The sequence below is a fragment of the Hypanus sabinus genome, chromosome 28 (genome assembly GCF_030144855.1).
Source record: "Hypanus sabinus isolate sHypSab1 chromosome 28, sHypSab1.hap1, whole genome shotgun sequence".
NCBI lineage: Eukaryota > Metazoa > Chordata > Chondrichthyes > Myliobatiformes > Dasyatidae > Hypanus > Hypanus sabinus.
The window spans coordinates 24,261,742-24,282,368 of record NC_082733.1 but is presented as its reverse complement, the minus strand read 5'-3'; the positions used below and the strand labels follow the sequence as shown (position 1 = coordinate 24,282,368).

Here is a 20,627-nt window from a genome sequence, read left to right as displayed (position 1 = left end):
CATTCAGAATTTTCCCCAGTCAAAATCCGTGGATAATCCATGAGATCTGCAGTCTGCTGAGAGCCAGATGAGAGGCATTCAAGTCTGCTGATCAAGAAAGTTACAAGGGGTCCAGGTGCAATCTCAAGAAGGCCATCTCATGGGTGAAGTGGCAATTTCGGACCGAACTTGAATTAAACGAAGGATGCCCAACAGTTGTGGCAGGGCTTAATTACTGTCACCTCTTATAAAGTTAAGTCAGGCAACATGGACAAGAGCAGGGCTTCACTTCCAGAAGAGCTCAATGCCTTCTGTGGTTGCTTTGGCTGTCAAAACATGGAAGAGCAATCACAAACTCCCACATTCCTGCTGAACCTATGATTTCAGACTCAGAATCACAATCACAATCAGGTTTATTGTCACAGATAGACAGACAGACATGCTTTATTGATCCCGATGGAAATTGGGTTTCATTACAATCACACCAACCAAGAATAGTGTAGAGATATAACAATATAAAACCATAAATAATTAAATAATAATAATAATAAGTAAATTATTCCAAGTGGAAATTAGTCCAGGACCAGCCTATTGGCTCAGGGTGTCTGACATTCCAAGGGAGGAGTTGTAAAGTTTGATGGCCGCAGGCAGGAATGACTTCCTATGACGCTCAGTGTTGCATCTCAGTGGAATGAGTCTCTGGCTGAATGTTCTCCTGAGTCTAACCAGTACATTATGGAGTGGATGGGAGACATTGTCCAAGATGACATGCAACTTGGACAGCATCCTGGACAGCTACCAGCATGTGTTGTGTAATTTGTTAACTTAGCAGCAGCAGTTCAATGCAATATATAGTATAGAAGAAGAAGAAAAAAATATAAAATAATAAATTATAAGTAAATTAATTACAGTGTATCTATATTGAATAGATTACAAATCATGCAAAAAACAAATAATATATATTAAAAAAGTGAGGTAGTGTTGACAGGTTCAATGTCCATTTAGGAATTGGATGGCAGAGGGGAAGAAGCTGTTCCTGAATCACTGAGTGTGTGCCGTCAGGTTTCTGTACTTCCTCCCTGATGGTAACAGAGATTGGAGTATAGTCACTTGCCTTCTTTATAACTGCATCAATATGTTGGGACCAGATGAGGTCCTCAGAGATCTTGACACCCAGGAACTTGAAACTGCTCACCCTCTCCACTTCTGATCCCTCTATGAGGATTGGTATGTGTTCCTTCCTCTTACTCTCCTGAAGTCCACAATCAGTTCTTCTATCTTACTGGCGTTGAGTGCCAGGTTGTTGCTGCGATACCACTCCACTAGTTGGTATATCTCGCTCCTGTACACCCTCTCGTCTCTATCTGCGATTCTACCAACATTGGTTGGTAGAATCAGCAAATTTACAGGTGGTACTTGAGCTATGCCTAGCCAAACAGTAATGGGAACAGAGAGAGAACAGAGTGTGGGCTAAGCACACATCCCTGAGATGCACCAGTGTTGATAGTCAGTGAGGTGGATATGTTTTCACCAATCTGCACAGATGGTGATCTTCAGGTTGGAAAGTTGAGGATCTAATTGCAGAGGGAGGTATGGAAGCCCAGGTTCCATAACTTCTCAATCAGGACTGTGGGAATGATGGTATTAAATGCTTGAAACCTTCAAGAGGGTGAATCCACGAGAAGCAACCAGCCCAGACTGGGTACCTGGCCAATTACTAAAGACCTGTGCTGATTAACCGGCTGAAGTGTTCAGTGAAATCTTTCACCTTTCACTTTGGCACTGTATGGTACCCATCTGCTTCAAATGTGCTTCAGTTATACGAGCGGTCAAGACTGTTGCCTCAATGACTATTGCCCACTAGCATTTACATCCACAATGATGAAGTGTTCTGGGAGGTCGGTGATGAACTATATCGACTCTTGCCTGAGAACCTACTTGGATCTGCTCCAATTTGCCTACCAGAGCAACAGGTCCGCAGCAGATGCTTCATCATTGGCTCTTCACTCAACCCTGGAACACCTGGACATCACCATACTCTGTATTGACTCTAGCTCAGCATTCAATACTATTATCTCCTCAAAACGAATCAACAAGACTTTGGTCTCAATGCCTTCTTCTGCAATTGGATCCTTGACTATTCTCACTTACAGACCCCAATCAGTTTGGATTAGCAACATCATCTCCTCCACAATATCCATCAACGCAGGTGCATACTTAGACCCCTGCTCTACTTGCTTAAACACTTGCGGCTGTGTGATTAAGCACAGCTCCAGTGCCATATTCAAGTTAGCTACGATGCCTCTGCCATAGGCTGAATTAGAGGTGGTGATGAATCTAGGGGTCTCCCAACCATCCATTGGGGACATTTATTCAGAGTGCTGCATACACAGGGCCTTTAGTATTATTAAGGATCCCCACCCATCCATCCAGCATCCTCTTTGACTTTCTACCATCAGGCAGGAGAATACGATGCATAAAAACAAGAACAGTCGGGATGAGAAGGCTTCTTCCCCCGGGCCATTAAGCTTTTGAGCACCCTGCCACATCATATTTAAAGCGTCACTGGTTAATTTGTTCCATACCTTACAATATTTAGTATTAAAGCACTTTAGTTTGTTATTTATGTGTGATTTGTCTGTAGATTTTATCCTTACCATCATAAGTTATTGTGTGTTATATGTACCACTGAGCTTTACACCCTGGCTCAGAGAAACATTGTCTCGTTTTTATATACATTATATGGTTGTATACATGTACGTAGTTAGATGACAATAAACTTGACTTGAAAAATCAGCATATAGGAGGGAGATTGAAAGTCTGGCTGAGTGGTGCCTTAACAACCTCTTACTCAACGTCGACAACTTTGAACTTCTGAAATTTAATTATTTCAGAATCTGTAGTTTCTGTCCTATTTGTATCCTCTTACTATTATCACGTAAGTAGCTCAGATATCTCCCATCTGACCTGACTCCACTCTTGGAGCATAGAGCCTGCTTATGTTTTCCTCTATCTCACGTTAATCTGATAAGATTTTATTGACCTGAGAGACCTGAAGTGCTGTTTGTACCTTTCTAACCACACAAACATGAGCATTGATGCTGACTTTTTTTGTTGTAAGTTTTGGTCTTTAATGTACAATTATGACTTTAATATCAACTTATAACTGATACCAAAGTTGTTGGTATTTGAAGAACTTTAATGACTCAGAGAAGTTTAATCATAACTATCATTCATCTTTCAAAGTGCTGGGGAAACTATCAAGGTGAGTTTCAGCTTGTTAATCTTCAATTGGAATGGAAATCACTTTGAGGTTGATATCTTTGTAACCATATCACAATTAAGTTTCAGCGTTCTAAAATATGACCGAAATATTTTCTGATTCTCTTTGATAGGTGTTCGTTACAAAGATTTGGTTGTTGGCGTTCCGAAGGAAATTTACAAGAATGAGAAAAGGGTAGCAGTGTCTCCTGCAGGTGTCCAAGCCCTTGTCAATCAAGGTTTTACTGTGAATGTAGAGGCAACAGCTGGTGATGGTGCCAAATTCTCCGATGACCAATATAGAGAGGCTGGGGCCACGATTAAAGATACAAAAGCTGTTTTTGGATCAGATATTGTCCTAAAGGTTTGTATTCCACCTATATTGAAAGGTAAACATACCTTAAATTATTTGGGTAATGCAAGGGGAGCTAGTAAGCTATGTTCTTTACTTTTTCATTACTCTCTCAGAAGCTTTAGTTTGATGTGTGTTTTTTTAACAAGATTTGAAAACTTGCTTAAAGGAGAACTTAATTTTGTTGAGCAGTTTAAGGTTTTAAAAGTTTACTTTTATACATTGTACCCCAGTTGATAAAGTATCTGTCCCTCTGTTGTGGAGATGTTTTCTTCTGACCAAAAGTGATGCAAGAAGTGAGGTAATTCCAAAGTAATAAGCTGAAGAAAAAAATCATGTCTTGTGATAAATGATAGTTCAGTTTTCCTCAGCAACACGTGTTGTAGAACAGCTAAAGTCTATCAGAAGCTTCAGAGATCAGTTTCATTATCATCACTACCTCAAACCATCTGGATATAGAGTTGTAAGCAGATAGCACAGGTACCACCTTCTCTTCTGCTGATTAAGGGTGGTGAATCTGGAATTCAGTGCCACAGATGGCTTTGGAGGCCAAGTCATTGTGTATATTTAGAGCAGAGCTTGATGGGTTCTTATTTAATAAGGGCGGCAAAGATGATGGGGAAAAGGCAGGGGGAAGGTGTTGAGAGGGATAATAAATCAGCCAGGATGGAATAAGGGAGCAGGCTCAATGTGCTGAAGACCTAATCCTGCTCCTTGTGTCTTATAGTCTTATAAGGCGCTTTCCCACTGGCGTGGAATGGTCCACTAGGAGCAGCAGTTGAACATTCACCTGCAAAGAGTTTGTAGAGAGAAGGAGACAAATATTTTAGGAGTTTGCAAAAGTTATAAGATAGAAGTTGCATTATAGTTAAGGTAGATTTGAAAAGGATGCATTGAGATAAAAGCTTTGTGTATTGAATGTGGCTCAGCCAGCAACGTGGCATTCAGTAGGGAAGAATGAGAAATCTGATTTTATTAACGTGAACTGCTGCGATGAGATGAAAAAGAATTAAGTTTATAGTATGTAAAATGTGTGTCATTGTAATATTTGAATAAATATGCCAAAGTACATTCCATTCACACAAGTACTTGTTACAGGGGTAACTTGTGATTGTTTTTAATAAACTGCATGTACTTTTTCAATTGTGTTGTAAAATGAGAACAATTGCTTTGCATCAAAGCCAAAACCAGAATCCAACAAGTTCCTATTGAATACTTTAGCAATATCTAGTTATTATAAAAAACGCGGCAAATTGTCCAAAGTGATAGTAATTATTGTTAGTCAAGCAGTTCATTAAAATGTTTATGGATCTGGGATTGCATAAAATTATTAAAAGAGGAGGAAGCCTCTTGTATAAGGTAACATTAAAACAGGAGTTCCCATCTGTTTTTATGTCATGGACGCCAACCATTAACAGAGTGGTCCATGGACACCAGATTGGAACCCCTGCTTTAGAAGTTCTACTCACCATTTTTAGAAGGACAAAATATGTTAGGCACCTTGTAGCAAGCAGGTTGTTTCCTGGCCACAATGGCCAGTCAATTAATTGCCTAAATGTCATAACACCACTCTACATCATGGGAAATTTTCAGGATTCTGCCTTACAGTTATACATTTGTGCAGTTCTGCAGTTGTAGTTGTCCACACCTGCTCAGGTCTGTGCAGATTTCCTGTTATTCACACTGGGGGCCAGTTTGACATTCTATAACTCAGCATGGACATTTCCTCACATTTCCTTGCTGCAGTTTTGCTTATTACACTCTGACCCGACCAGCACTCCCTGTACTTTTGTGGTAGTTGGGAAATTTAGGTCACTTTCCCAGGTTAAGCAACTCCATGTTTGCTCTGGTATTTAATGTTTTTTACATTAATATATTTCGCTAGAATTTTTAGAAGATTGATTATTTGTCTCTGACAATACAGACATGGCTTGTATTTGAGCTGATTAGCTAGGGTATGGAAGGGTATGTGGGGGTTGCTTATCTGGATTTCTGGGGATCAACTTGTTACTTTCAGTGGGCTGGTTCTATGATCTGCACAACCTCCCTGCTCAGAAGCCAGCTTCAGGTCACCCCATGCATTAGATATTCACAACATTAAAAATATTGTAAAGACAAATTTCTGTTGTTTCCCACAAGATGCTTTAACCAAGATCATTTATCATTTCAATTCTGTTTCTCATTGTTTATCTGTTGTTATGATTTTGATTTTTTTTTGCAGGTCAGGGCTCCTGTTTTCAATGAGACCTTGGGAGCACATGAAGCAGACCTGCTAAAGGAGAAATCTACTCTTGTCAGTTTCATTTATCCTGCTCAGAACGCTGAACTAATGGATAAACTTGCTCAGCGAAAGGCCTCTGTCCTGGCTATGGACCAGGTTCCTCGCGTTACCATAGCACAGGGTTATGATGCCCTTAGTTCCATGGCTAACATCGCAGGGTATGATGGACCTTTGCTTTGTTTTAAAAGAAAATGGGATTTAGACACCTAGTTTGTGTATTTCCTCTTACTAATGCTTGCCTCTGTGATCAGGTCAAAACAGATCTTGAAGGGAAGAAATTTAATACGACTACAGAAGAAATAAAGACTTAGGCTGAACCACAACAATGGAAGTGCAATAAAGATAGATGCATTGTTTTGGACATTGGGGGAAAATATCTTTAGAGACACACTGTGTGAATGGTAGTAATCTAGTAGGCAGCAAGACTGAAAGGGGAGTTGATTCAATATGTTCAATTCTCTGCTATTGTCATAAGACACAACAAAGCAAACATGGCAACAGTGATCATTAAATCATTGAAGTATAGTCCATTGTGCTGTTCTTTTCTTAATTAATGATGTGTTCAGTTTTATATACCAAGTTCTGGATTTGATATCTAATCATTTTAAAACAGTGCAGAGAAGGGTCACGGGGTTGTAGTGTAGTTTAACTAAGAAAATCTTGCATTCAGCCTTGGAAGGAGCAAAGAAGACCATATTGAACTCTAAACAAAATATGGGAAAAAGTGCAAAACATTTCAGGTGACACAAAATAGTTAATGGAGCTGGTACCTCACAGTGCTCGAGATCTGGGTTTAATATTAACCTCAGGCGTAGTGTTTGAAATTTGCATATTCTTCATGTGACTGAAATTGGTTTCAACCATGTACTCCTGTTTCTTCCCACATCCCAGTGATGTGCAGGTTGGTGTGGTAATTAGGTATTTTAAATTTCCCCTAGTGCAGCGGTGGGTGGAAAAAGCAGGTGAAGGTTGATGAAGATGTGGGGAGAATAACAAAAAAAAATGGGTGATTGATTGTTGGTCAGGACTTGGTGAGTTAAAGAGCTAGTTTCTGTGCTATCTCTCTGACTGGCTATAAACATTGTTTGATATTAAAGAACAATTTAGAAAAAGGGGGACATACGCACATTATTAATCAAGTTCATGACCAAATTAAGATTAGTCTTCAGAAAGTGGTCTGGTGTGATAGTGAGCAAGTGGAAAAATTTTGCTTGAGCTGTCAATACTTTGTGAGGAGATCTGTAATGGATCCTAACTCATAACAGACTGATGTCAGCTCTAAAGGATGGTGGTTTTACGCAGAAGCTGCCTAAGTTGGCATTGTTTTCTTTGGCATTAAAGGGGCACAGGGGTACAAAACTGAAAGTAAGATAAGCAAGGTTATCAGCAAGTACCTATTTTGCTGAATATTTAGCTGCCAAAGGCTTGGGTTAATTGGGAAGAGGATTAAATAGAATCCCATGATTGTGAGACCTAGGACATACTTCTGGCAAAAGCCCAGAGATGGACATTGGTGGTGGTGTATCGAGCTCAACCTGCACGTTTCCTAGACCTAGAGCTAGGAAGGCAAGTAACCACTTCTCACCAACATGGGCACAGTTGCCTCAGTGTTCTCGTTTAAGTCCACAAACTTTTCTGTCCCTTTGTTTAATTATGGTGTGGTTAACCAATGCATGTTCTTAAGTGAATGTTAAATTTTCTAATTTTTTTCTTTCAGGTACAAGTCTGTTGTATTGGCAGCAAACCATTTTGGTAGATTTTTCACAGGTCAGATAACAGCAGCTGGGAAAGTACCTCCAGCAAAGGTAAGAATTTTATAATGGTGTGAAATTTATAATTCTGTACAACCATTTGCTACAAATTTGCTGATTTGCTACAAATCTGGGCTAATTATGGATTCTCCTTAGATATGTAGAATTGTGCATTTCTAGCCGAGAATCTAATTTAAGCAAAACACACAGATCCTGTTACTTGCTATTAGCTTGCCCTATGCTGGTTAACAGCAGTGAAAATTGCTATGCATTTTTTTGCATAGGTCAGGGTTTAGTTGTCCCATATGTCAGGGATATGGCCAGCCCAAATTATGCCCTTGAGCAGACTTAAGGCATGTCGTAAATTTTTGTGCAATTTCAAGAGGAAACGGTTGCAGTAAGAAAGCTAAATGAAATATTAAGGTTTAAGCATTCTAGAACAAATCTGTACAAATTGTGAACCTGCTGTTCCTATCTCATGTTGGATGCTCATCAGACTTGGGACTGGTTATTACTTCGAAGAACTTAGTGCCTAAAGATTGATTTTTGACTTTGATTCTGAGAATTGAATCCTATTAATGAAGGCAATGGAGATGGATTTGTATAGTACAAACCTTGGCATAATTTGGAAAATATTCTTTGTAGTTTGCAAGCTTGGAATTGTCAGATGTTTGATGATGTCTTGTTCAGCTGAAGTTCCTGAGATATGCAACAAGTTGATCTATGAAGGCAGGTTAATTGTCAGAGACAATTTCTTGTTTAAACCTTAACCTAAGACTGACATGTTTCTCACTCTTTCAGATTCTGTGAAGTTTTCTTTATACCTTTAAGCATTTTAGACATTGATTATGCATTTCAAACATTACCCTATCTCTACTAAAGATTTAAGGAAATGGGATAATTTATTAGATATGTTAGATAGTTCATTAGTTTATAATAGGATATAGCCTCAGAATAGAAGAATGACCTTTTAAAACAGAGATGAGGAATTTTTTTAGCTAGAGTGGTGAACTTGTGGAATTCTTTGCCACAGATCAAGAACAGTGGAGGTCAAGTCTTTATGTATATTTAAGGCAGAGGTTGATAGATTCTTGACTGTTCAGGGCATGAAGGGATATGGAGAGAAGAGGAGTGATTGGGGCTGAGAGGAAAATTGGATCAGCCGTGATGAAATAACCTAGCAGACTCGATGGGCCAAATGGCCTAATTCTGCTCCTGTATCTTATTTTCTTATAATAATTAAATATTTTGTTAACAAGTTGTGGAGTTTCCAACGTTTGTTCCAGGCTATGTATGTATTTACATGGAAATTATTAACCAGGTTCAATGACATAAAACAGCATGCAACTTGTGTTTTGGGATCACTTTTGCAAAATAAATTTGTTCATCTTCAACCTGTGAACAGACCGAGACACTTAGCGGAATTGAGGCCTGCTCTTGTGTCAGGGAACATACACAAGCAAAATGCAAAGGGAACTCAACAGGTCAGGCAGCATCTATAGAGAGGAATAAACAGCCGATGTTTTAGGCTGAGACCATTCATCCTGATGCTGTTGAAACAACAGAATTCCTCCAGGTTACTCTGGATTTCCAGCACCTGCGGAATCTGTTATACTTTGTGAAAGGGAGCCTATTTTCCATAGTGTTCAATTCCCAGCCTTGCCACTTCTGACCGTTTGCTTTGCCCTCAATCCATTCCCGGGCATTCACTCGACATTGGACATAGCGAGGTGTTGTCTAGGGATAGGTTTGAAGGGGGGGTGGGGGTGTTTAACAAAACAAGTTTAGCGCATCTTTTTGAGTACTGAAAGGGTTCCCTGCCTTTTGCAAATTTCTACCAGATCTCAGAATCTTGCCTTCATGCATAAGTACTCCGCAGGTTCCAAGTACTTGACTTATTATTTTACAGCTTGTACGTACAAACCAACATTTGGAATTCCAGTGAGGTGGTTTTGCCAGCTGTCGTGGAGCTGCAGGCTTCTCCTGCTGTGTGGGAACTCGCATCACGTCAGTATCAGAATGGTTGAATTAAACACCCCAGTGGTGTAACTGTACATTTCCCTTGGATGGCTTATGTTTTTCCGTTTAGAGTGGCTGCATCTTCTACTTATGAACAATTCAGTTTATGAACAGTAATCAGGGATAGAATCATGTCATAGATCATCTATGGAAAAGAGCAAACAGTCGGCATTTCAGGCCAAGGCTGTTCATCAAGTCCTGATTAGGTGTTTCGGTACTAAAGCATTGACTATTTGCTGTCTTCCATGGAGGTCGCCGAACCTGCCAAGTTCCTCCAGCACTTTGTGTCGGTTGTTTTGGATTTCCAGCATCTTCAGATTTTCTGGTGTTTGGAATCTTGTCATGATCTGGTGAGGACCTATAGTTCCCCTAAAATGAAGGTTCCTTGACTCTGTCGCTACCTTAGAAGATCTTTTCTGCTCCATTTCCATGGCTTTGGTATATATCCCCGATTATGGAAACCATAAGAGGCAACTATAGTAGATCTGTGAACTAGGACTGATTTGTTATAGTGTTAAGCCACACACGCGAAATGCTGGAGGAACTCAGCAAGTCAGTCAGTATCTATAGAAATAAATAGATAGTCAACTACAATGTTGACTGTACCAATTATAATTGCTGATTTTCTTATTTTCTCTGATTCCCTCTCCTTTCGAACACAAGGTCTTGGTTATTGGAGGTGGTGTTGCTGGTTTGGCGGCTGCTGGTGCTGCAAAATCATTGGGAGCCATTGTTCGAGGTTTTGACACGAGGTATGTTAACTATTTAACAGAGAGTATGTTTCCTTTCCTATTGAAACCTGTACTACATAAAGAGTAAGAACTTGTAAATCCATGACAGAAAGTATGATCATTGTGGTAAGAATGTTTTGAATTTAAGCATCAAATAATCTATTGGAGGAACTCTGTGGTTCAAGTAGCATCTGTGGGGAGGAGTAATTAATTGTTAACATTTGGGTCAAAGTTCATTGTTTGTTACTCCATATTCTGGCATCTGTGCATGAACAAACTGTTCAGTAGAAAGGACATGAGTTCAGCCAGTATTTGTTCAGCTACTGTGCAAGTGAGACTAGTATTAAATTCTTCTCAATAGCAGAACTGAATGCAGAAGTCAGTGTAACTAAGTGACATTGTTTTCTTAATTGTATTATTTAATTGTATTTATATTTGCGTTTGCACACTTTGTTGTTCATCCTGTTTATAGTTACAGTAGGTTTCAATAGGTACATTTAATGTCAGAGAAATGTATACAATATACATCCTGAAATTCTTTTTCTTTGCAAACATCCACAAAAACAGAAGAGTGACCCAAAGATTGAATGACATTTTAAATCCTGTACACAGGCAGATCAAGGTAATGCCCCCCCCCCACTCCCCCAATAGCAAAAAAGCATCAGCACCCTCTGCTGAGCACTCAAGCGTGCAGCAAGCATTAATAAAGACAGAAACTTGCAGTACCCCAAAAAACTACTCGTTCATCCGGTCATTTGACATAACATAGACTCTCTCTCTCTTCCTCCTAATAAGGGAAAAAGAGGTGTCCCCATTTCACAGCAAGAGGAGAGACAGAACAAATAACTTGCTGATTTTTAATGTTAAAAGTCTGTTACGTCACTTTTTATGAGCTCTGCATCCAGAGAGTCGGACCCAAAAAGGCTCAGCTCTTCTGACACACAACCGCTGGTAGCTAACCCACTACTCCCGATGTTCGGCGTTCTCCCGTGATGCTTCAGTTAGGGATACCGGCCTAGAATCAGTATGTGCTCAGGTCCACGAAATTTCGGAACCCTGAAGGTGCACTTGTCTTCTAGGCTGCATCCTTGGAATATCAAAAAGTGGCTGGTCATGAAGTCCTGAGAGCGGGTCCTATTCCTGCAAAGAACCAAAGTCAGGGAGTAACTCCAGGTCAGGGTCTGCAAAAGAACCTTGAAAAGGAAAAAAGAGATATCAAAGCTAGAACGCTTGCACTAAAAGTATCTCAGGGTTGTACATGGTGACATGTTTGTACTCTGATAATAAATTTTACTTTGAACTTTAGTTGGGAGCACCAAATGTCAAATCTTAGTTAATCTAATTATCCAATAAAATCAGCTTAGAAACTATTTTTGGATGATAGTTAAAAGCAGTTGGATTTGAAATTTTGAATCAAGATTTCAGTGGTAGGTTTGAGAGGATGGCTAGAGGGTGTTATATACTCATTAGTGTGAGGTCATCACTAATGTTCCAATCACGAATTACATCCATGTTTCCAATCATTCTTGAAGATGACCAATGATGTTGTAAAACCAGTTAACCTAAGACAGTCCCTTTTGCATAATTATTGTATAGAGTTGCAGCTCTGGAGCAATTTAAATCTTTTGGAGCAGAGCCTCTTTATGTTGATGTGGAAGAATCTGGCGAAGGGACTGGTGGATATGCTAAGGAGATGTCCAAAGAATTTATTGAAGCAGAGATGGCACTGTTTGCTAAACAGTGTAAGGAAGTGGACATTATCGTTACTACAGCACTTATTCCAGGTAATTACAGTTTTGAAACTCAAAATATTATATGTATGCAACTCACTGAGAAGCTTGACATTCTACACACAAAATTTATTTGAGAGTGTGTTTTGCCAAAAGACGCATGGATCATATTTCAATCGCACACATCAAAGCCCAGCTTTAACAGGCAAGGTATTTTTCATTCATCTCCCACCTTTGCGAAGTTGGTACACTTCTGTTGATTGCATTGGCCTGGCAAGGACTAAGGTTCTATAATAAAACCTAGGTATGTTAAAGATGTTGTCATTGCTATTGGAAAAAGTTGATAGGGATTTAGAGAGAGGAAAATGGGACACGTGTAGGATTGTGTAGTGGATTCTTAGTATTCAGCATGAACTCATTGTTTCAAAGAGCTTGATTCTATAATGTATGGCAGAATCTATTATTAATGCAGGCAGCATCATGCCAATTTCCAGTGCCACAGTGATCATATACCTTTCCAATACTCTCTACCAAGCAATAGAGAATGGGATCTCAGTGAAGTGTCCAGAGACTTCCAGATTCAAGGAAAAGTAACCTAATTTGAACCTAGCTATGCCTCACAAGCCCACATTGGGTTAGAACTGGGGCAGCTTTGGAATAAAACTGTATATCACTGGGCCTGCATCAAATTGGGAGGGACTGTCAGCCACCATTCTTTTTAAGTAAACCCAATTGCACTTGAGGGCCGAGGACTGCACTTCAGAAGTTTGATAAACAAACATGAAGGCTAAGGGGTCGCAACAATCCTGCTCCAGCTGTGATTGCGGGTTGGGATAGGATTTTTGGCAAGGGTCGGGTCAGGTTGTAAAACAAAATTATAGGTTGTGTGGTTGGGTTTGGACTGGGTGAGGTTTGATTGGATTCTGGCCTAGTACTCAATTAGAAACCAAACTGACCTCTAATCTTCCGGTTGGGCATCATCTACTGAAACGAATAAACAGTCGACATTCCGAGCTGAGACAATTCATCAGGATGTCAACTCTTTATTCCTCTCCTTACCTGCTGAGTTCCTCCAACATTTGGTGTGAGTTGCTCTGGATTTCCAACATCTGCAGAATCTCCTGTGTTTATGACCACTAAGTGTAATAATGAGACTTTACTTTGAAGACGAGATGCATTGCAAGAAGAAACACACCTCAGCAAGAATTGATTGAAGCAGTAGAGCAGAATATCTAATTGTTTCCAAAATGTGGACAATGAAGAGCATGAAATGTAAATGTAGCTGGGTTTTGTTAAAACTATTGGTTTGTTTGCAATAGAATAGGACAGGTTTGTACTTCGAGACGTTAGGACACATTGGGCCAAGGGCCTACCTGTGCACTAGCACTTTATATTATGACACAAAGTTCTGTTTCCCAAATCCAGCAAAAGGAAAGCAAACCAATTAATGTTTTCCTAATACTATTTGACACGTGGGCTTACAGGGAAAAGGGCGCCAGTCCTAATCACCAAGGAGATGGTAGAAACAATGAAGGATGGTTCCGTGATCGTTGATCTTGCAGCTGAAGCTGGTGGAAATGTAGCTACAACAAAGCCTGAAGGGGTGTATGTTCATAAGGTTAGTAATTAAAAAGTCATTTAAAAGAGTTTTATTTTGTCAATTGTTTTCAGTAAACTTCAGCTTTGTTAACCCTGTTCTCTGATCTGTCAGGGAGTGACCCACATAGGCTACACAGACCTGCCGAGTAGAATGGCCACACAGGCCAGTAGCCTGTACTCAAACAATGTCCTGAAGTTGTTGAAGGCAATAAGTTCTGACAAGGAATACTTCTACTTTGAGCCCAAGGATGAATTTAATTATGGTACAGTTGACCATGTTATCAGAGGCACTCTGGTAATGCAGGTGGGTTTTCCTGATGTGTATAGGTTTGACAGAATTATTAAAAGATTCAAAATGTGGTATATAAATATATTTTGTTACTATATATAATTGCTTGTTAAGCAATAAAACTTGCATTTAGTTTAGTTTTTTTCTAAATCTGAGGTTGAATTAGTGTGATATTGGTGTAAGAATATTAAATGGGCTGTACTATTACAGATTGTACTTCTCTGCTGACCTATAGAGAACCTCTGTATCAATTCATTCTCAGGGTCAGCTCTTACTTAAATGATGCCTTTCCCTTTCGAATCTAATTTCAGTTCTTCATCTTCTAAAATCAGAGGAATGTGCACTCAGGAGTGAGGGATAACAGACATGGTATTGAATTAAATATATTTTGGGGTGCAAGCCTATAAGTGAGCATTTTAATTAGTTGAACCAAGAATGAAGCTGCTGCTTTTATAGCAGATGTCCATTTTATTTTATCACAAAAAATGTGTCAAATCACCCGATGACATGAAGCAATCTCATATGGATGACTAACAGTATTGTTATCTTTCAGTTGCCTGTCTCTAGATATGCAGAAGTTTACATCTTTGTTAATTAAGTGTGCAAATGATTCCATATTAGTTGCTAATGAGTAAATGGCCAGCTGATCTACATACTTCAAGTAAGAATCAATTGGATCAAAGATACCATCCAAGTGGATGGTATCTTTGCTCACCTTCTAATCCACTGACCAGTCAAATTCAAAGACCGTCATCCTCCATCACTTAATACTCCCATCCAGACCTGTGCTTTGTCGACCTTGTGGCATATTAAGTTCAAAGTAAATTTATTATCAAAGGACAACCCTGAGATGCATTTTCTTACAGGCATACACAATTAATCCAAGAAACACAGTAGAATCAATGGAAGACCATGCCCAGCAACATGGACAGACCGTCAATGTGTAAAAGGCAAACTTTGCAATACAACAGAGAAAAATAAATAAATAATAAATATTGAGAGCATGAGGTGCAGAGTCCTTGAAAGTGAGTCCATAGGTTCTGGGAACAGTTCAGTGATGTGGGGAGTGAAGTTATCCCCCTAGTTCAACAGCCTGATAGTTGAGGGGTAGTAACTGTTCCTGTACCTGGTGTTATGAGTCCTGAGGCTCCTGTGGTACCTTTCTCAAGGCAGCAGCGAGAAAAGAACCTGATCTGGGTGGTGGGGGTTCCTAATGATGGATGCTGATATCTTGAGACAACATCTTGTGTAGATGTGCCCAGTGGTGGGAAGGGCTTTACCTGTGATAGACTGGGCTGTTTATACCACTTTTTGTAGGATTTTCCATTCAAAGGCGTTGATCTTTCCATACCTCAATTTGCCTTCTATTCTTTTTACTTGTCCATATATTTGCATTCGATCAATTGGAGCCTCAAGTTTTTAATTTAAACCCCATTATTGATCCTTGTAACTTCCAGCCTATGGAATATTTGTGCTCTACTGACTCTACCTTCTCACGCTTCCTACATTCCCTTCACCCCACCATTGTCAGCTCTAGCTTCACTGTTTTGATCCTAAGTCTGGAATTTCCTCTCTTTGTTTGTCACCCTTGATAAAACTTGCTCTGAACAAGTTTGTAAGGCCTTTGCTTCCATCAACTTATTGACGAATGGTAAACTCATGTTAATGAAAATTACTTTGGTTTGACCAAATTGTTGATTTTGACCAAATAAAACTATAGATGTGGATTAAAGGTGAGACTAATTAATGATGCATTTGTAAAAGTGAAGGAATTGTGAAGATCTAACATTTTCTACATTTTGCACACAGGAAGGCAAAAACCTGTTTCCCGCACCCCAGCCTTTACGTGTTCCAGAGACTGGACCTGTTAAACAAAAATCTGTTTTAGACATTGAAGCAGAAAAGCAGGCCAAGGTTTCTCCTTTCGCAACGACGATGACCTCTGCCAGTGTCTATACAGCAGGTAAAGAAAAGAACATAAAATACTATTCAATGTTAATTAGTCCATGGGTTTTAATGTTAGTTAGACCTTGCCATTGTGGATAAAGGCCGGACTGAAATGTACCTGCCTGGCAAGGACACCATAAAGTAATGTAAATAGCTTCAAAGTCTAAGAACTATTATGTGACTGAGGAAATTTTGTTGTTTTGATAGATTATGTGTTATTGGCAATTCTCCTTCTTCCAGGAACACGCAAGAGTGCATAAGGGATTGAAGTTATAAGCGTGCAGATAGAGCTTTCATATGTTCATTATAAATAGGAGCTGGAATAAGCCATCTGGTCTGTTGAACCTGCTCTGCCATTCAATAAGATCATGGCTGAACTGACAATGGACTCAACTCCACCAATCTGCTTTTCCCCTTAATCCTTGATTCTCTTGCGATGCAAAAATCTAACTGTGTATTAGATACATTTAATGAGGCTCACAGGTTTTATTTGTGTTGGTGTTCTTAAATGAACTCCAATTTAAACATAGAACAGGCTGAGAAGCTTCTGAGAATGTGTACTTTCAAAATAATATGGCCTTGAACCATATCTCTTCACACAGATGTACTCTTTAATCATTTGATGTTGTGCTAAACTCCTATTTGATTCTCACATTATTTAAATCAAAGTAATTTCTATTATCAGCTTTATTGAACAAAACTGCATTCAATAACACTGTCTTAATAACTCTGCACAGAAAGAGTTGATGTATTTTCTCTAAGTTATTATGTTACTATTATCACTAAGAAAACGTGATGTTCGTAATCAAGTACCTATAATAAACTGTGATTAATGTAGTATAACAAGAATAAAGCTAACTAATGTTGATTCGCAGGTTTGGCTGGAACATTGGGATTAGGAATAAGCTCTCCAAATGCTGCTTTTACTCAGATGGTCACAACGTTTGGCCTAGCAGGCATAGTAGGCTATCACACCGTGTGGGGTGTTACTCCAGCTCTCCACTCACCACTGATGTCAGTAACGAATGCTATCTCGGGTAAGTATTTCATGAAGTAAAATACAGTGTATTTGTAGTTTTTTTAATGATATATTACATAGGGCCTTAAGTTGGACTGTGAAGCACAGAAAACTGGGAGAAGTGTTGACAAGATGAATCTAATTGTGAATAATAATATTTTTAAGTGTTCATATAAATGAATTTCAGTTGGCACATCTGTTTCTAAGGACTTAATTGCATTTACCCTTTTTCTGAAGTTATGTAAAAACCATTCCGATCTGTCCTTTGAGTTGAGGTGTGCAGTAGGGATTGTACACAACCTAGGAGGACTATATGTAATTCTGATGACTGCATGATAGGAGAATTGTGACTACACTGGGCAGGGTGTCCAGGAGATTTGCAAAGACGTTGACATTACCAGGAAGTTGTAGCTATGAAGAAAGTTGGAGAAGCTGAGGGGAGACTTTATTCAGGACTCTCATAATTTTATACATAATCAGTAGAGTAAGTGGGAAGGACCTACTTGAGGTCAAAAACTAGTGCCATAGACTTTTAGTAATTGTTGACGGGGAGATGCAGAAAAACTGGGGGTCTGGAAGTCAGCCCAGAAAGCATAGCAGAGGCCTTCACTACATATTTAACCAGAACTTGGACAACTGAGGCTTGTATGGAGTACTGGAACATGAGGATTAGTTCTTTCTTGACTGGCATCAATTCAGTGGGCTGAGTCTCCTCCACAATGTTGCATGCTGTTAAGTGTTATGGTTGCTTTTGAAACTCCGCTGCTGTCCATCCTCCACTGCAGTGAGAATCAGATAGTTGCACAGTTAAGTACTCTGCACTGTTGGTCCCGAGAGGTGTGGGTGGCATATCTACTTCCTCTTTGTATTTGGGCTTGGGGGAAGCATGTCAATACTCATCCTGATCTAGTCTCAGGTTCCTGCTGATTGCTGACCTCACCAGTGGGGCAGGTTAATACCTGAAAACTGATTGTAAACTGTAAATGCCATGACTAAATTCCTCGGAGATTTTTTTGGAAAGATGATTTAAGCGGATGCCATAACGTCCTTGGCTTCCATTGGCATCAATGGTATTCAGATACCAGGATATTTGCAACTCTACAAATCTCTGGTGAGACCGCACTTAAAGTATTGTGTTCAATTCTAGTCACCTCATTATAGGAAGGATGTGGAAGCTGTGGAGAGGGTGCAGAGGAGATTTACCAGGATGTTGCCTGGATTGGAGAGCAAGTCATATGAAGCAAGGTTAGCAGAGCTGGGACTTTTCTCTGTGGAGTGTAGAAGAATGAGAGGGGACTTGATAGAGGTCTACAAGATTATGAGAGGCATAGATAGGGTGGATAGTCAGTAGCTGTTTCCCAGGGCAACAATAGCAAACACCAGAGGGCATATGTACAAAATTAAGGGAGGGAAGTTTAGGGGAGACATCAGGGGTAAGTTTTTTACACAGAGGGTTGTGAGTGCCTGAAATGACTTGCCAGGGATGGTGGTGGAGGCTAAAACATTAGGGGTGTTTAAGATCCTCTTGGACAGGCACATGGATGAAAGAAAAATGGAAGATTATGGGGTAGTGTGGGTTCAGAACTTTTTTTAAGGATTATATGGGTCGGCACAACATGGAGGGCTGAAGGGCCTGTACTGTGCTGTAATGTTCTATGGTTCTATGATATCCACCAGAAAGTTTCTTGCCTGTGCCTTGTCTCTGATTTGATAGTGGTGGGATGTTAGAATGAATTTCCATCTGGCCATTCTAGATGTGCTAACAAGAGCATAAATAACAGGTCCAGTATGTCTCCAGTTGCAGTACCTAAGCGGATAACGTGTACTGGAAACTGATATTTTATATTGGTCAAGCAGATTGTCATCAGTAAATAAATGGAACCAAGTTTTCTTCCTTTGTTTGGAGAGATGTGTGTTCAGTTTCTGATAGGATGTGACCAGAGGGACTGGATATCTCGGTGCTTCCCCACAAGACATCTCAGTAGGAGAAAATTAAGCTCTTTTTTTCCAAAGATACCATTCAGGACTTTAAACTGTGCAACCATGTTAAGTCATTTCTGGTAAAGTTACACAGAAGGAAATGGGGGAAAGAAATTATTTCTAAAAAAAATGTGAGCTTTCCTTCACAGTTCATAATTTGCTTTTGTGCTCCCATTTTTAGGACTTACAGCTGTAGGCGGTCTAGTCCTAATGGGAGGAAGTTACTTGCCATCAAGTGCTCCTCAAACACTTGCCCTGTTGGCTGCATTTATATCATCGGTTAACATCGCAGGTAAGCTGTAAAAGGTGTCACTGTTAAAGACTGATCAGAAAACCTGAAGTTTTGGGTGATGTATAAATCCATTTTAAATGATGAATGAGAGTGAGCCTGAGTGGTTCTTTCATTTGGAAAGCCTGTAAACTGTCTGAGACCATCCCCACTTTCAATAGAACCTTTCTTCGGAAAACAATTCAGTCTCTGTGTTTCTTTGCAGGGGTGATCCAACAGAATCTAGGAATACCAAATTAACATCTTCCCAATATTTGTACAGTTTTTAAGTGTTTTTTTTTTGATAGTTTTAAAAAGTTAATTTTAGTTTTCAAGCAAGGGAATTGAGACTTTACCCCAGACTGAGTACTTTACACCTTTGTTCTTTCTACACCCTTGTGTCTTCACCACTGAGCAGTTTAAGCCCCTTCTTAAAGGATCATCATACTTGTCAACCACTGAGCAGTTTGTAAAGTTTCTTCTCAAAGGATCACCCTACTACCCATCAGGTTGGTTAAGTATAGAATACCATCTGTTGTACAACATTGACCAAATCACTTTATTTAGTGATGTTGAAGAGCAATTTGTTTCAAACGTTTAGATGTCATTGCTTTAGTCATTAACTGGCAGTGAAGTTTCTTCAACACAGCTAACTATCTGATGCTTTATTTCACTGCAAGCACAAGGATTAAAATTATATTTGTACATGTGCCATTTCAGGTGGTTTCCTTATTACGCAGAGGATGTTGGATATGTTCAAACGTCCCACAGATCCACCTGAATATAACTATCTTTACTTGATACCTGGAGCAGCATTTGTTGGTGGCTATGGTGCTGCTTTGGCCAGTGGATACAACATAGAGCAGGTTGAGTTTGGTTCTTTTTTGTTTTTCACTTCCAGATCAACAATTCTGGCTTGTTTCTGTTTGTATATTCTGTGTTTTGGTTCACTGCACTTTACTTGGTAACTTAATAAAATGTGTTTCATTGTATGTAATGATGGAACAAAATTAATGATCTCCTAAAATATTCCTTTCTCTTTATTATCCGGCATTTTCATCTAGCAAGCAAGCCATTTGGGGTTTAATTTTCTGTATATGTTTTTTGGTTTTTTTTTGTTAAATTAATTGGCATACTGTTTTTCAAACCATTCAGAGTTGACTTGTTTTAACCATTTAATGGCTGCACAGGAGTTCTTGTAATAGAACTTGACATTCAGTAGTTCAGTACCGAAGAAAATGTAACTTCTTCAAAGGCCAGTCCCTTATCAGCGAGATAGTTCACATTAGCTAACATTATTGTGAAACAGCTGCTTTTGTTCTTTATGTTATCTACCCTGATGAAACAAATTATGGTTAGACATCAAGCAAATTGAATAAAATATGTATCTGATTTCACACTTGTTTCCATTTGTTAACTCAT

General features: G+C 39.4%; 1 protein-coding gene across 2 annotated transcripts in view; it reads left to right on the top strand.

Annotated features, from left to right (window-relative positions):
* The window catches only part of LOC132382492 (NAD(P) transhydrogenase, mitochondrial-like), a 77,272-nt gene that overhangs the window by 16,070 nt on the left and 40,575 nt on the right, over window positions 1–20,627 (top strand). For both annotated transcript variants that reach the window (XM_059952742.1, XM_059952741.1), the window contains exons 3-13: window positions 3,375–3,604; window positions 5,814–6,031; window positions 7,591–7,678; window positions 10,307–10,395; window positions 11,971–12,158; window positions 13,589–13,722; window positions 13,816–14,007; window positions 15,802–15,955; window positions 16,815–16,976; window positions 19,119–19,229; window positions 19,926–20,071. In XM_059952742.1, coding sequence (XP_059808725.1) covers window positions 3,375–3,604; window positions 5,814–6,031; window positions 7,591–7,678; window positions 10,307–10,395; window positions 11,971–12,158; window positions 13,589–13,722; window positions 13,816–14,007; window positions 15,802–15,955; window positions 16,815–16,976; window positions 19,119–19,229; window positions 19,926–20,071 — 1,712 coding nt within the window. The remainder of the gene's footprint in view (window positions 1–3,374; window positions 3,605–5,813; window positions 6,032–7,590; window positions 7,679–10,306; window positions 10,396–11,970; window positions 12,159–13,588; window positions 13,723–13,815; window positions 14,008–15,801; window positions 15,956–16,814; window positions 16,977–19,118; window positions 19,230–19,925; window positions 20,072–20,627) is intronic.